This window comes from Saccopteryx bilineata, chromosome 2 (genome assembly GCF_036850765.1).
Source record: "Saccopteryx bilineata isolate mSacBil1 chromosome 2, mSacBil1_pri_phased_curated, whole genome shotgun sequence".
NCBI classification, from domain to species: Eukaryota; Metazoa; Chordata; class Mammalia; order Chiroptera; family Emballonuridae; genus Saccopteryx; species Saccopteryx bilineata.
The window spans coordinates 359,512,020-359,529,405 of NC_089491.1; the positions used below are offsets into that span (position 1 = coordinate 359,512,020).

Below are 17,386 nucleotides of genomic sequence, written 5' to 3' on the forward strand. Positions count from 1 at the left end.
TTCTTTCAAGTGATGCTTAAAGATTGCCCAGGGAGGCTTGACCTATGGTGGCACAGTGGATAAAGCATCGACCTGGAACACTGAGGTTGCCAGTTCGAAACCCTGGGCTTGCCTGGTCAAGGCACATATGGGAGTTGATGCTTCCTGCTCCTCCCCCCTTCTCTCTCTCTCTCTCTCTCTCCTCCCTGAACTAATAAAATAAAAAAAGATTGCCCAGGGTATCTTGACACATGCTCCCCCTTTTTCCTTTACAACCTGGTTGTGTTCCGCACATGTATGTATGGCCACTATCCTGTGAGCGATGGTCACGTGCTTCACAGCACTTCTAGAAATGGGAGCAGCATCTTGTAAAGCTGAGAATGGAAGTTGAGAATGGATCAGGTTTAATTACTATTGTACCTACTAGTCACCTGAGAAGCCCATTTTTCATGGTTGATCCCTTAAGCATATTAGTAGTGTCAGATACCTTTTGACAACCCAAAAGACAAGGGGCTGTTGTTTTATCAAGGAAATAAGAGGCTCTAGGTGTGAAATCAATGCTCTCTCTTTCCCTTCATTTACCATATTTCCCCATGTATAAGTCGCACCTTAATTTTGGGGCCTGAAATCTGAAAAAAAAAAATTACATAAAGTTATTGAACTGGTTTTATTCATAAAATTCATACAAATCTGCACAAAAAAGCAGATTTGTGCAGTAATGCAGGTAAAATTTACAACCACTATAAGACACACCCAGTTTTTAGACCCCAAATTTTTCAAAAAAGGGTGTGTTTTATACATGGGGAAATATGGTAGTTGACAGATTTTGATCTTTTTTTAACAAAGGTGAGTGGTGGTGTCCATATAAAAGGTTAATATGAGAACTGGCATGTATTGGTCATGGTCTGTGTGAATGGGCAGCTGTTAAAGATTGAAATTGTCTAAATTGTGTGAGCCACACCCACCACATGGCTTTGTGGCCCTATGCTGATTTTTCACTTTCCACTCTGCTTCTGTATTTGGATTTAACATACATTTATAACTTAAGAAGATACACATATACATACATACATATTTTTTATTTTTTTTAAGTGAGAAGCGGGAGGCAGAGACTTCCATATGTGCCTGACTGGGATCCGCCTGGCATGCCCACTAGGGGGCGATGCTTCCTTGCAACCAGAGCCATTCTAGTGCCCAGAGGCAATGGAGCCATCCTCAGTGCCTGGGCCAGCCAACTTTGCTCCAGTGGAGCCTTGGCTGCAGGAGGGGAAGACAGAGATAAAAGGGAGCGGAGGAAGGGTGGAGAAGCAGATTGGCACTTCTCCTGTGTGCCCTGACTGGGAATTGAACCCGGGACTTACACATGCCAGGCCGATGCTCTACCACTGAGCAAGCTGGCCAGGGCCAACTTAAGAATATTTTTAAGATTTAAACCAAATTAAACTTTTAAAGTATCTGCCTGCACTCTTACCCTCCAACTGTCTATCTTTTTTTTTTTTAATTTTTTTTTTTTTATTCATTTTATAAAGGAGAGGGAGAGACAGAGAGAGAGAAGGTGGGGAGGAGCTGGAAGCATCAACTCCCATATGTGCCTTAACCAGGCAAGCCCAGGGTTTCGAACCGGCGACCTCAGCATTTCCAGGTCGATGCTTTATCCACTGTGCCACCACAGGTCAGGCCTCTATCTTTGTTTAATACAAGTATTGAGAAAACTGTCAAGACTTCATTGAGTAATTCTTATATATCCTAAAGCTGAGAATAAGGTATCTGGATGTGACCCATGTATTTTCTTGCCCCTAACAGAGTCTAAACTACTGGACCAAATAACACACATAATCAGGACACCTGCAGAGGGCAGGTGTTTCTCCTCAATGGAAAGTAAACTAACACCATTTAGTAGGCAAAGCTATTGATTAAAAGAGAGAGATGAGGACCATTGAAGACATGATTTCCACCCTGACCTAGTAGCTTAGAGCATCATTCCAATGTTAATGTTGTTCTAGCCAACAACCTTGGGTTCAAGAAAGTGACCATGGAATCATGTTGATGATTCCACACTCACGCCAGTGACCCCGTGCTCAAGCTGGTGGGCCTGCGACCTTGGTTTTGAACCTGGGTCCTCAGCACCCCAGGCTGACGCTCCACCCCATTCTTAATGGGGACCCCACAATGGAGTTAGGAGTAGAGTCAAATGTGATAGAATGGTGCTCAGGGATGAGATGAAGCTAGGCCCTTCCCCTGTCTAAGTATGAATGATGACCATACTAAATATTCACAAAGGAATAAACTCCACATATCCAAGTGATGGTGAAAAAGAGATCGGAGTTAAAATCCCAGCTGTGGAGCCCAGGGACCAGTGCCTTTTGTCCAAATCTCTTCTTCAATGAGAAGTTAGCTGACTCATTTAGGCCAGTGGTTCTCAAACTTGAGCCTACATCAGAGTTGCCTGGATGGCTTGTGAAAATGGATTTGCTTGGTCCCACCCAAGTTTGGATACAGTAGGTGTGAGAGCCAAAGAACTTGCATTTCTAACAAACTCCCAGGTGATGCTGATACTGCTGGCCTGGGGAACAACACATTTGAGAATCACGTTGCTAGAAGACTCTGGTATGTCACCAGTTGAGAATTGGGTCTGCATCAAAGTCACGTTTCACCAAAGACTAAACAAGGCCAGAGCTGTCACATAATGTACATAGATGGATGCAAAACCATCTCTCCACCAAGGCTTCCATTTTCCAATCCCTCATTCTCCATTGGGGGATCACATGATCTTGGAAGCATGCTTGATGTGTGTGACATAGTTACTCAAGTTTTGAACAGCTAAAAGCATTTCAGGATAGTGATAAGAACTGCACCCCTCGAGAAGTGATTGGCCTCATCATCTGGATCTTAGCCCAAGGGAAGAGAAGTCTTGCAAGGAAATGGGAAAAGCTACAAAAATGCAGGAAGACTGTAACTTCAAGCAAATTACTTTGGTGCTCTTGGCCAGCTTCCCACATAGGGGGAAAGGTGACTCCCAGTACCAGGCTATAAGAAGACCCATCACATCATTTAAGTTGTTTATATATGAAAATGGCTGAAGAATTCTTGGTTGCCCTAAAGACACTCTGGACACTAGCTGAACAACAGTCTGGGATGAAAGGCAGGACATCCAACATGTTTCAAGCAAAGAGAAAGCCATTGAGTTCTGGGGCAAGGGTGAATACTTTTGGCACATTTCAACCAAAATTTGAAACAAAACCTGTCTCTGGTCCCTGACAACCACAAGAGGGTCAAATCTTTTTAAGAGGGGCCATAGGCCATTATAGGTCATTTCTGGCTTCAGCTCTCTGGCCTCAGCTTCAGAGACAATCAGAAAGGGCTGCTGGAGGGGAGGTTGGTTCCTTGGAAAACAGCCTGCAGCTGGCGAATCCCACCACAAGAGCACCTACAACCAACCACTGCTCCTTCCTCCTAACAGGAAGTATAAAGCAAAGTGAGTCTAAAGGGGAAAAAAGCCTTCCACCAAGGCACTGCTGCCCGGCACCAATTTGCACCTTACACCAGGACTAGTGCTTAACAGTCCCACTTCCTATTAGGACTCAAGTCTTTAAACCTGTGCACAAGACAAAAAAAAAAAAAAAAAAAAAAAATCGCATCTAGTTTTATAGGCATTTAATAGTTTACCAATTGGTACAATAAGATTTTTTAATATGCAGAAAACATGAATAAATTTTGTTTTACACAGTCTGAGAGCAACAAATCTTACTGTAAAACACAAGAGCAATATTATATACATTCCTTTACTGATTTTTTTAAATTGTGTCAATATCTTCAGTTAACTCTTACAATTTGGGGAACTGTTTTCTCCAATCACCACCTCAGCAACGTTCATAAGAAATCAATGCTTGCCTTCACGTCAGTGTCAGAATCAACTTCTAACTCGAAGATTTTGTGTTTGTGTCTGTCATCTTCAGAGTGAGCTTTAGGGATGCCTGAAGGATAGGCAGGACAAGAAAGCAGCTACTTACATGATATAGTGGAAAGAAAAAAAGGCCAGTTCAGTCCAGTCGGGACTTGTAAATCCAGCTTGCCCTCCCCCCGCCCCACTGGAAAAAAACAAAAAACCTTTTCCACCAATTTTGTACATGTTGCTTCTCTACCAGGAGATTCTTCTTTGCATCATCTAGATTAACACATTGGACTTATATACAGCTGGACAGAAAGAGTAACCATTTTAAGTGCCTCGTCCTTCAATCCAATAATTTTAACGTCAGTTGCTTAAGGATTATCAAGCCACCACTGTCAACAAAACAAATTATCTTTTACTTTTAAATAGTTTTTCTTTAAATAAATTTACAAAAAACTATTTAATGAGTGATATTACCTGGAAGTTCACACAGAAACAAAAAGAGGCAAACAGGAGAGCAGGGCACTGACAGTAAGGAGACTGGGCTTGGTGATCTAGAGCCAAAGCTTCCAAAAACTACAGCAAGCGCCCCATAGCCCGGCTGACTTGCTAACACTAGTGATTTTAGAGCAGTGCTCTGGGCACACCATTGGTCACACCACACATGGAAAAAACTGGACGGTCTTAGTCTCCTAAAGTGCAAGATGCCATGTCAAAAAGCAACTATTCTCCAAGCCATTTCTAAACCAGTTTCTGTGGCTTGCACTTTCAAGAGTACAGCTAGGACTTCTTGGGCACATTATATTAGGGTGGCACTGGAATGTCTTTTCACACACACACAAAGTCAATAATCATCTGAGGATGCGATTCTACCAGCTCTTTATTTCTTAAATAAATGGCCAATTTGATTGAGAAAGTGACAAAGCAGCAGTGAACCTCTAAACCAATTAATAAATTCCTGTACTTACAATCCAAACCAGTAACCTCATCATTGTACTTATCCCAGGCAAGGCACAGGGTTAGACAGCAGACAGAGAAAACAAGAGGAAACAAGAAGAAAGGGCATCAACAGGGCAATTTCAAACAACAGTGCAGGAAACCTCTGAAAATCAGATTCTGGATTGATCACTCTCCCCTACCCCCCTTCATTATTCAAACAGGGCTCCTTACATTTGGATCCAGTTGAGGACCATCCCTGAGATTCAATGTACGCTGCTTCTTAAATGGAGGATGTCTGGTAACTCAACTAAGCAGTAGGCTGTGGCAATCTCCCAAGTAAGGACAGCTTTGTTTATAGATAATAACATTTCTCCTTTGTCAACAAAGGTCACTGTATGCTGCAGGGGAAAAAACCCATCGAACAGCAGCTTTGTTTCCTCCTAAATCGGTACTGCTTTTTCCTTTATTGTTCATATCTATGAGTGATTTCTAGATGTTGTGGCTTACCCTTAAACAATTTGTGTTGCTACATGCTAAAAATGAATTAAAATACAAGACACTTATACATGTACAAATGTTAAGATGCACCATTTCTATGTATATTTCTTAAAACAGGACATGAAATAGCAGCAAACAAGAACAAAGATTTTCCGTAGCTTTTGTTGAAAAATCCAGTCAGAATAGCTAAGGGGAAACAAAAATGAAGACTTTTCAATGTGAGCAGGGTTGTGAGGCAGTATTGTCCTGAAAGTTATTCTACTGTATTTAAGAATTACGGTAGCTTAAGTTGTAATTTTTGTCATCAAAAATAGCCATTAGTTCTCAAAATACTTCTCCTTCCAGAGACATCTCTCAGGAATTAAAAACAAACAAGCAAACAAACAAAAAGACACAAGCTAGACATAAAGCTGCTTTACTATATACAGCCTATTCTTTGTGTATCTACCGGATAGTAACTCTAACCCTTTGTCTTTTCCAGAAACCAAATTTCCATTAAATACTAGAAGGAACGTTTTATAAAATCACATATTATACAAAGGAATAAAATGAAGTTCAGAATAAATTTCTTTGTTAAACTGTCTTTGATATTTCATTGTTCTTTTAACTTTTCAAATGACCTTTAAAAAAACCTATTGGTTAGCTAAGCAACTAATTAATTAATAATCTGTAATGGAATATTGTTTCCAAAGTCACAAAAATTCTTATTCAACTTTGGATCACAATATACAATGTATCAGGGATGTGTAAAATGCTGAACAGCCAAATTGGGGATGGGGACAGATAATGGATGATTTTCCTTTAAGTGGGAAAAATTCCCAGATTCATACCTGGTTTTCAGAAGCTTTAGGATCAAAAAGGGTTTCCTCTAAAAGCATGGCATTCCACAGCAAGATTTACTCTAATGTACGTTTTAGCACATCTTCAAAAACCAGGACCCAAGGACATGGAGGTTGTATGTGTGTGATATACATATACAGACTTATCCACCTGATAGGTCCATATACTTATAAACATTTATATATAAACAAAAGGTGAAAACAGTACATTTTTATGCACACGCCATTAAACCCTGTCTTTTTTTAACCTGTAAGTTAAATATAGTTCAAACTGGTATCAGATTCATGTAGAAAAAAAAAACTGCTGTATTTCTACCACTCCCTTAAAATGAGCATACATAAGCTTTTCCGTATTTCTGTGATTATGTAATGCACATTGCACATCTCTAAAAAACATCAAAAACAAAGTGATTTGTATCATGACACACTCAATGGGAAGATTAAATTCTACTTGGCAGTCACATCACTATACAGTCTAACAGTATGGAGAATACAACTAGAAGGGTGTCTAGTGTGGAAAATAGAAGCTTACAGTATTACAGTGTTTTTTTTAACCTGCTTACAAAGCATTAAGACCCAAATGAAATAAATGATTTGCTATCAGCTGCTGAGATTTTTCTTATTTGAGATTTACAGTCATTTCCTTACATAAATATACCACTAGCCTCCACTTGATAGGCTGCCAAAACAAAAGAATCCTATTGGTTTGGCAAATGTGTCATGACAAAAATTCCAATGTGTAATCCTCAATAATTACATAGATGGTTCAGAAGGTTTTGAATTGTAGCCTTATCATCTAACATCTTTAAAGAAGATTTATTAAGCACACTTAAGTGATGTTACATAGATACACATTTCAGAAAAAAGCCCTAATAACCACCACTTTCCCCCAAATGAGGCCATCAAGTCAGGCACCAACAGACAGCAGAAAGAAAAACAGGAATAATCCAACATAAAATGACACTGTCAATTATTCAGTTTAGTGCCCTAGTTCAATTTATTCAATTTCTGCCTTCTTAGTCCTGGTGTGACCAATGCCAGCCCAGGTTTTTAAACCCTATGGTACTTCTAGACAACGTATGTAAATTTACAGTATACAATTTGGATTCTCCATGCATGAATACTTTGTGTGTAACATTTAATAAGCTCAATCTACATCCAGAATAATTTACATGAAAGGACAATATTTATTTAAACAGAGCTCAATAGGGTAACCATGGTATCATCAGAGTGCATCCAGAGGAAAAAAGGGAGGTGGGGCCAAATGAGACTCAATCAACGGCACTCCCACACCTTTACTGTTTGATCTACACTGCCAGTAACCACATATGGTGCCGTCTTATGGAAATCTGAAAGAAAAAGAAAAGGCTTATTTTAAAATCAGGTTGAGCCAGATACATTTTTTATTTTTATTTTTTTGTATTTTTCTGAAGTGAGAAGTGGGGAGGCAGAGAGACACACTCCTGCATGCGCCCGGGACTGGGATCCACCAGGCAAGCCCACTAGGGGGCGATGCTCTGCCCATCTAGGGCGTTGCTCCATTGCAACCAGAGCCATCCTCAGCGCCCGGAGCAACTTTGCTCCAATGGAGCCTTGGCTGCGGGAGGGGAAGAGAGAGATAGAGAGGAAGAAGAGGGGGAAGGGTGGAGAAGCAGATGGGCACTTCTCCTGTGTGCCCTGGCTTGGAATCAAATCCAGGACTTCCACATGCCGGGCCGACGCTCTACTGCTGAGCCAACCGGCCAGGGCCAGACACATTTTGTAATAAGCCAGTAAACAAGCAAGTCTAGGAATACTCACCTTTTTTCTTTATATATACACCCATACATTTACCCCTAAAAGGTATCAAGGCAACCAACTAGATCAGGGAGACTGAGTCTTATCTCCTCTACCACCTTTCCTAAGAGGTTGAATAAATACTCAAATCTTACAAGGATGGCCTCAATGTATCCATTTACTGAATAATTAATATGTTCCAAGCTAAATATTAATGCTTTATATTCATGTCAAATCCTTGTAACCATCCTGAGGTGGGTATTAGCCCTATTATGCTGAGGCTTTACTTTCACCATTAGATCCATCATGCCCTAGTGCAGTGGTCCCCAACCTTTTTTGGGCCACAGACCGGTTTAATGTCAGAAAATATTTTCACGGATCAGCCTTTAGGGTGGGACAGATAAATGTATCACGTGACCGAGACAAGCGTCAAGAGTAGTCTTCTTAGACGAATGTAACAGAGGGAATCTGGTCATTTTTTAAAAACAAAACATAGTTCAGACTTAAATATAAATAAAATGGAAATAATGTAAGTTATTTATTCTTTCTCTGCAGACTGGTACCAAATGGCCCACAGACCGGTACTGGTCTGAGGCCCAGGGGTTGGGGACCACTGCCCTAGTGTATTACATTTAAATATATTCACTATCTTCAATTCTACTCCAGATGATAGTAAGGATGCTTATTAAACTGAAATAGAATTCTCTGGGCTTCCAGTACATGACAGCATATACCTGCCAGAGGAAAAAGGTTGAATAAGATTTCCTCTGAGAAATCTACAAACTAGTAGGAGAGAAAAATTATCCATTACAGTCATCAGTAAGCATCCTCTTCACAATTCTAGTCTTCAAAACCAAAGTTGTGCAATGGAGAAAGTAATTTTTATACCACAAGGCTGATGATGGTGAGAATGAGTTAAAGAATTTAAAACAATAATAAGAATTCACAAAAGTTTTTGATCAGTCTTCTCTACTCTGTCCTAAAAGCCATGGTCATTTCTTACCTGGAAAAGTCCACATGGTTACATAAAACTTGTTATATATAGCACTCCAAAATTTAAATACCCAGAAACCTCGTAACTCATACATACCCAAGGAGGTAACAAAGTGTTCATGCGCATTGAGGGTCTTCATGCATCGCTTGTTCTTATAATCCCATACACGGAGGGTCTTGTCATCAGCACAACTCAAAATAAACTTCCCCCCAGAATGGAACAGAACTCCACGTACCCAGTTATCATGACCCACCTTAAGAACAAAAACATATTTGACTTAGTGAAGGGACAAATTATTTAAATAGCATCTATGAAAGTACTAAGCCTTAACTCAAAGCACAATGAAACTAATGTACCAAAAGTTCAATGCCAAAAAAGACAAACAGGAAAGAAAGTCTAGGAAATTCTTCTAGGTTAAAAAACTGGAAACTAGTCTGACCAGGTGGTGGCGCAGTGAATAGAGCGTCGGACTGGGATGCGGAAGGACCCAGGTTCGAGACCCCGAGGTCGCCAGCTTGAGCGCGGGCTCATCTGGCTTGAGCAAAAAAGCTCACCAGCTTGGACCCAAGGTCTCTGGCTCCGGCAAGGGGTTACTCGGTCTGCTGAAGGCCCACGGTCAAGGCACATATAAGAAAGCAATCAATGAACAACTAAGAAGTCACAACGCACAACGAGAAACTAATGATTGATGCTTCTCATCTCTCTCTCCGTTCCTGTCTGTCTGTCCCTGTCTATCTCTGCCTATGTAAAACAAAACAAACAAACAAAAAAAACCAAAAAACTGGAAACTAAAAAATAAATGCAGTGAGTGATGCTTGACTGACTCCTGAATAGAGGCTACATAAATTTATAAAGAACACTAATTGAACAGTTGAAGAAATTATATGGCATATTGTTAAATTTATTTTTATATTGATTTTAGAGAGAGGGAGGGTAGGAGAGACAGAGACAGGCAGGGGGAGAGAGAAAAGCACCGATTTGTTGTCCCACTTAGTTGTGCATTCACTGGTAGCTTGCTGTAAGTACCCTGACCAGGGATCAAACCCACAACCTTGGTGTTTGGGGATGACAACACTTCAACCGACTGAGCAATCGGCCAGGGCCAATGTTAAATTTCATGGTTAATGGTAGAATATACTTGTTCTCAGGTGATACATGTCATGATGTCTACAAATAACCAATTGTTCAGCAAACTATACATAAACACAAACACAAACACACACACACACACAGGAAAATGTTAACAACTGATGACTCTAGGTCAGCGGTTCTCAATCTGTGGGTCACAACCCACAGGTTGAGAACTGCTGCTCTAGGTGAAAGATATACAGACATTCGCTGCATCTAATCATCCACTCATCCAATCTCCTGTTCCAGCATTTCTATTTCTTGCAATTTAGCCTAAGAAATAATTAAGAATATGCTCAGAGATTTAGTTAACAAAGATGTTCATCAAAGCACTGCATGTAATCAATGTAGAGTGTATCTAATGACATGAGCAAGTGCTATATATCTTATAAATTAAAAGTTCACTACTGCAGGAGGTGGTGCAGTGAACAGAATGTTGGACTGGGATGCTGAGGACCCAGGTTCGAAACCCCGAGGTCATCAGCTTGAGTACAGGCTCATCCGGTCTGAACACAGGTTCACCAGTGTGAGCGCGAGGTGGGTAGCTTCAGTTCCCGGTCGCTTGCTTGAGAAAAGGGTCACTCATTCTGCTAAAGTGCCCTCCACCCCGGGCTAGGCACATATGAGAAAGCAATTAAGCAATCAATCAATGAAGAACTAGGCGCCACAATGAAGAGTTGATGCTTATCTCTCCCCCTTCCTGTCTACCCCTCTCTCTCGCTTAAAAAAAAAAAATTCACTACAAAGTAGTATGTACATTTTTTAAAAAAAATATTATTTATTCATTTTAGAGAGGAAAGAGAGAAAGAGAGAGAAGGGGGAGGAGCAGGAAGCACCAACTCCCATATGTGCTTTGACCAGACAAGCCCCGGGTTTCCAACTGGCGACCTCTGTGTTCCAGGTCGACGCTTTATTCACTGCACTACCCCAGGTCAGGCCTGTACAGTACATTGTTATTTTATTTATTTATTTTTATTTATTTATTTATTTTGTATTTTTCTGAAGCTGGAAACGAGGAGGCAGTCAGACAGACTCCCGCACGCACCCGACCGGGATCCACCTGGCACGCCCATCAGGGGGCGATGCTCTGCCCATCCGGGGCATCACTCTGTTGCGACCAGAGCCAGTCTAGCACCTGAGGCAGAGGCCATGGAGCCATCCCCAGCGCCCGGGCCATCTTTGCTCCAATGGAGCCTTGGCTGCAGGAGGGGAAGAGAGAGACAGAGAGGAAGGAGAGGGGGAAGGGTGGAGAAGCAGATGGGCGCTTCTCCTGTGTGTCCTGGCCGGAAATCGAACCCGGGACTTCCACACGCCAGGCCGACGCTCTACCACTGAGCCAACCGGCCAGGGCCAGTACATTGTTATTTTTAAAAAATCCTATTCATCTACATAGTAACGTAAGAAAAAGGTTCAGAACTTCACAGTACAGCAGGGTAGCCATCACACATGGCTATTTAAATATAAAATAGCTAAAATTAAACACAACAATTCAGTTCAGTCTCACTAGCACATTTCAAGAGCTCCATAGCTGCATGTGGCTAGTAGCAGATAAAAACAAACAAACAAAAAAACTTCAACCACCAAGGTGACATATTCTCTGTCTTGGTTTACTCTGTCCTTGCCCTTATTTATAAATCTTCATTCTATTATAGTGAACTAGAAAAGTCACCAATCACTAGAGGGAGAAGTCTCAACAAAAGTCAAACCGGCCTGACCAGGTGGTGGCGCAGTGGATAGAGCGTCAGACTGGGATGCAGAGGACCCAGGTTCGAGACCCTGAGGTTTCCAGCCTGAGCGTGGGCTCATCTGGTTTGAGCAAAAAGCTCACCAGCTTGGACCCAAGGTCACTGGCTCAAACAAGGGGTTACTCGATCTGCTGAAGGCCCATGGTCAAGGCACGTATGAGAAAGCAATCAATTAACAACTAAGGTGTCGAAATGCGCAATGAAAAACTAATGATTGATGTTTCTCATCTCTCCATTCCTATCTGTCTGTCTCTGTCTCTGTTAAAAAAAAAAGTCAAACCACATTTCATGTAGCCATACCAAAATAAAGCAGAAAAAATATATACCCACCCCCACTGACTTCAACTGAAAAATAGGAGCCAGAAACCTGCAGGGAAATTAATGGTGACCTGTGTTGTTACAAAAGAGGAGAGCACATGCTTTCTGATTTCAAACGTGGACCATCTCTTCTAACAGCAATATAGTATATCTGAACTAGGTTTAGTATACTACTAAAGGTCAATTGAATTTTCTAATTAATTCTTGATGATACTTCCATGTGTCTACCATCGTCTACAGAAATATAATCACTTGAAAGCACAGTTAGCACTTAAAGAATCTCTAAAACAAATATGGCTGCCAAATTACAAAAACTGCTACTGGATTAATATTCACAGATCCCTGTGGAAATCTCTTAGGCAAACAAAAAGTCCCCAATCTGTACTACCATTTATGTATCCAGATGCTGAAATCTAGGTGATCCTAAAATGAGATAAGTATTTCCAAGTCACAAAGCTACCACCATTAATTTCAGAATAGTAAAGTAAATCAAATAAACATGTGAAAAAAACAGGTAACAGTTAAAGGACTCATATTAAAATGAAATTCTGTGAAACTGAAAAGGTAACAGCTTCAAAAAGAAATGAGTCTATACAAACTTCCCCTCCACAGGAGACAGTATGTAATTTTTACAGCTATGATGAGCTAGGATCTCGTTCTAAGCACTGACTGGCTTCCCAGATCCTTTATACAACATGACCTTGATTAAAAATAACTTTCATGTCATTGAAACAATGGAATAACAAAAGTTTAAGAAAAGATATCTTCATAAAGATTTTTGTTTTAAGAAAGAGAAGAGAGGGACAGACAGGAAGAAAGAGAAAAGAGAACCATCAACTCATAGTTGCGGCACCTTAGTTGTTCACTGATGCTTTCTCATATGTGACTTGACTGGAGGCTCCAGTAGAGCCAGTGATCCCTCACTCAAGCCACTGACCCCGGCCTCAAGCCAGTAACCATGGGGTCATGTCTATGATCCCACACTCAAGCTGGAGACCTCGGGGTTTCAACCTGGGTCCTTAGCGTCCCAGGCTGACACTCTGTCCACTATGCCACTGCCTGGTCAGTCAAGAAGTTATTTTAAAACCTGGAAGTATTCAAATTAAATAAGTATCACAAGGTATCAAACCCAAGAAGACATAAACACAGTAAAGATACAAAAGCAGCAGTGAGATTATTCAAACTTACAAGGGTCATAAGGCACATGCCAGTACTGACATCCCACATCTTAATAGTCTTGTCTCTGGATCCAGACAGTAAGAATGGCCCAGGCTTGCCACTTTTTTTAGTCTACAGAAAACACATAAAAATTAAGTTTCCCATACAAGAAGTTATGTAAGAACTTTAAATTACTTCTATCAATAATCTATATTTCCAATTTTATAAAAATGCAATTTTTTTAACAAGCAAAAATTGTTATCTATTTAAGGCATACAACTTGATGTTTTGAAATACGTATACACTGTAAAATGATCATTATAACTAAGCTAATTATCATATACATCGCCTCACGTAACCTTCCCCTTTTATGGTGGTGAGCATACTTAAGAACTACCTTCTTAGCAAACTTCCAGTATGCTATACATTACAGCTCCAGGACTTATTCATCCTGTTTTACTGTATCAAAATGCACAAGTCTTTTAACATACACAGACTACACAGGAAGGTCCCAGATAATATATAGAAAATCTCTACTTAGGGTTAAGATTCAGTTTCTAAAATACCAAGATGATAAATTTAGTGGTCAAGACTTCTGTAATCAGGAAGAATAAAAAAAACATGTAATAAAACCTTTATATCTGAAGTCAAGTAGAATCAAATTTATGACATATGGTATGTAACTACCACCAGAGGGCAGTAAAAGGATTTTGAAACTTCAACCAGCCAGCCAACAATAGAGATTTCAATAGCTTCATTTAGAAAAATAAGGGTGGTGGTGGTGGGGTGCCCCCTATCTTCATTTGCTAAAATGTGATTTTTAAAAATCCATATTAGAAAGGTCTCTATAAAAAAAATATGTGGTTATTTTTGGCTCATAATAACTTACAAAAATGATATTCTTAATTTACTTTTAAGATATTAATCATATAAAATAATATCATGAACACAAGTTAAGAATTATGAAGAAATATAGAACTCAAGACTTAGTGCTTCTAATGATCAAGGGTATCAGAGGCCTCCATTTGAAATATTCTTCATCTAAAACAAATATTCAAATACTAAACTGCATTCCACAAAAAAATTTTTTTAAATAAAATAATTATGTTCATTAAATAAGGGCTATTTTTCTAAAAGACAACTTTAACCTCTCCTGTAAGTTTTATTTTGCACTGGTATTTCTAATAAATTTAAATGACCACTTTTACTCTCTAGGAGAACCCCCATTACACATTAAGGGTCAGCTGATAGCAATAACAATCAATGGTTAAAAACATAAACACAAACACATCTGCAAGTTGAAAAGAGTAAAATATTTCAAGATTCAGAATTCTGGAATACATGTTTTCAAATGCCCAGAAATGGACAATCAGAAAAGTTATCTAAGGTTCTAAGATATCAGCAATAAAATCATGAAATGACACATAAATCACATTACCTCAGATCCTGTCGCTTCAGAGATGGAAGAATACGAGCTTTCTGGAGCCCAGGAAATGCATTCTACCACATGCTCATGTTCTCGAAGCTCAGCCTTGCATTCCTTTGTTGCTACGACCCATACGCGCACAGTCTGGTCATTGGAACAGCTGGCTATCAGAGTGCCGTCCTGATTTGGCCTCACCATACGTACCCATTCTCTATGTCCTGTGAATGTCTTCACACAGTAGCTGTCAAAATAAGCAATAATTTATGGTGTTAGTGGCAATTAATTGGGAAGCCTCCTAGAAGCAATACAAAACTTGCTATGTGTACTGGAATGGAGAAAATGGCACCAAGTTAGTAAAATCATATGCAAGTCAACAGAATAAATGTACATTCCTGGTTAATACAAGATAGGGACAGGCTAGAAAGTCAAACATCAGTTAAAATAGCTGATGGGAATATCATTAAGGAGCTAAACAAATCAACAAAATCTAGAAAGTAAAATATACAGAGAAAATCTTTTCAAAACTAACACACACAACACCTAACAAAAATATTTCTAGCCATGTTGGAAAAAAAGGCATGCTCTACTAATCTGGCTAAAACCAGTGGGTTAAAATTCTATTTTAACAATCGTATGATTCTAAGCACAACCAAATTAAACCTAATAGGGGCATACCTGCACAAATGTTATTTACATTTTATTTCAACCCAGAGAGATCACCTAAAAGAAGACCACAGAGAAAATAAGCCATTACACAGAAATGGCTCCCACCTGACCAGGTGGTGGTATAGTGGATAGAGTGTCAGCTTGGGATGCTGAGGACCCAGGTTCAAAACCTCGAGGTTGCTGGCTTGAGTATGGGCTCACCAGCTTGAGCATGGGATCATAGACATGACCCCATGGTTGCTGGCTTGAGACCAAACATTGCTGGCTTGAAGCCCAAGGTCACTGGCTTAAGCAAGGGGTCACTCACTGACTTGGCTGGAGACCCCTGGTCAAGGCACATATGAGAAATCAATCAATGCAACTAAGGTACCACAACTATGAGTTGATGCTTCTCATAGCTCTCCTTTTCTGTGTGACCCTCCATCTCTCTAAGAAAAAATGGAAGGAAGGAAGGAAGGAAGGAAGGAAGGAAGGAAGGAAGGAAGGAAGGAAGGAAGGAAGGGAGGGAGGGAGGGAGGGAGGGAGGGAGGGAGGGAGGGAGGGAGGGAGGGAAGGAGGGAGGGAGGGAAGAGGCAGGCTCCCAAAGACATAGCGTTTCATTTATAATTTGTTCTTTTTTGGGATACATTTAGAGATCCAAACTTAAAATAGATAATCAATTGTCATGGTGATCATTATGGGTGAAAGCCAAAATTACTGAAACACAATTTTGTTTAATATTCAACTAAATCTACTTACCCAGTTTGCACTTCCCACATTTTTATAGTTTTATCCCTTGAAGCTGACACTATATGATCTCCATTGGGCATGATGGCTACTGAAGAAACATTGTGGTCATGGCCTAAAACACACAACATAGCAACGTATTAAGTGATATACCACCAAGAGCAGTTAAAGCTCAGTTTACCATGAGATTTTACTATGGGATTTCAAATAACGCAGCAACTTTAAATAAACCAGGCTTTATATAAATTTGATTTTTAAAACTTGAATTTACAGAAAACGTTAAGGAACTACTAGTACAATAAAATAATCCACAATGAAATAAGTAGCTAACTCAATTTATGATTAAATTTCAACCTGTATAATTGTTTTAAAACCACAGGGCATCAGTGTTATCAGCATCTGAATATACAGGGGTGGGTAAAAGGAGCTTTATAGCTGTGAGTACATAAAACAGTTTATTTTTGTCTTATTTTTTATTTATTAATTATTGTATTATTTATTTGTATTATTTGTCTTAATATTATTTTGTATCCTTACTTATGATTTATCTTTTAGGTAATGATGGCTGGTAATTTAACATACTTTTGTCCATCCCTGTATTAATCACTGAATGTTTATGTTGAAAAACAGAAAAAACACAAGTTTTTCTACTGTTGATATTTTAAGATATAAAATAGCAATAAAATCTACAAAGCTAAAAAGGATAGGAAAAAATGGAAATATGGTTCTATATTTAAAATAGTGGTTCTTGCCCTGACCAAATAAATAGCCCAGTTGGTTAGAGCGTCAGCCCAAGCAGAGATTGTTGGTTCAATCCCTGGCCAGGGCACATACAGGAACAGAGCAATGTTAATGTCTCTCTCTCTCTCTCCCTTCCTCTCTCTAAAATCAATAAAAATAAATTTTTTAATTAAAAAAAATAGTGGTTGAAAACTATTTCTTTTTGTTGGTATTTATGGAGGTAAAAAAAATTTATTATTCCATTTATATTATTCATAATCCTAATCAGCTATCCTTGAAGTAAAAAGCCTCAGAGAGTCAACAAAAATATATTATTTTGGCCCTGGCCGGTTGGCTCAGCAGTAGAGCGTTGGCCTGGCGTGCGGGGGACCCAGGTTCGATTCCCGGCCAGGGCACATAGGAGAAGCGCCCATCTGCTTCTCCACCCCCCCCCCTCCTTCCTCTCTGTCTCTCTCTTCCCCTCCCGCAGCCAAGGCTCCATTGGAGCAAAGATGGCCCGGGCGCTGGGGATGGCTCCTTGGCCTCTGCCCCAGGCGCTAGAGTGGCTCTGGTCGCAGCAGAGCA

General features: G+C 39.9%; 1 protein-coding gene across 3 annotated transcripts in view; it reads right to left on the reverse strand.

The window, feature by feature from the left end:
• Nucleotides 1–3,616: 3,616 nt before the first annotated feature.
• Nucleotides 3,617–17,386, reverse strand: part of PAFAH1B1 (platelet activating factor acetylhydrolase 1b regulatory subunit 1) — a 94,581-nt gene continuing 80,811 nt past the window's right edge. For all 3 annotated transcript variants that reach the window (XM_066263026.1, XM_066263027.1, XM_066263028.1), the window contains exons 7-11: nucleotides 16,094–16,196; nucleotides 14,702–14,930; nucleotides 13,294–13,395; nucleotides 9,011–9,167; nucleotides 3,617–7,493 (exon numbers count right to left, since the gene is read on the reverse strand). In XM_066263026.1, coding sequence (XP_066119123.1) covers nucleotides 7,420–7,493; nucleotides 9,011–9,167; nucleotides 13,294–13,395; nucleotides 14,702–14,930; nucleotides 16,094–16,196 — 665 coding nt within the window. In that variant the 3' untranslated portion in view covers nucleotides 3,617–7,419. The remainder of the gene's footprint in view (nucleotides 7,494–9,010; nucleotides 9,168–13,293; nucleotides 13,396–14,701; nucleotides 14,931–16,093; nucleotides 16,197–17,386) is intronic.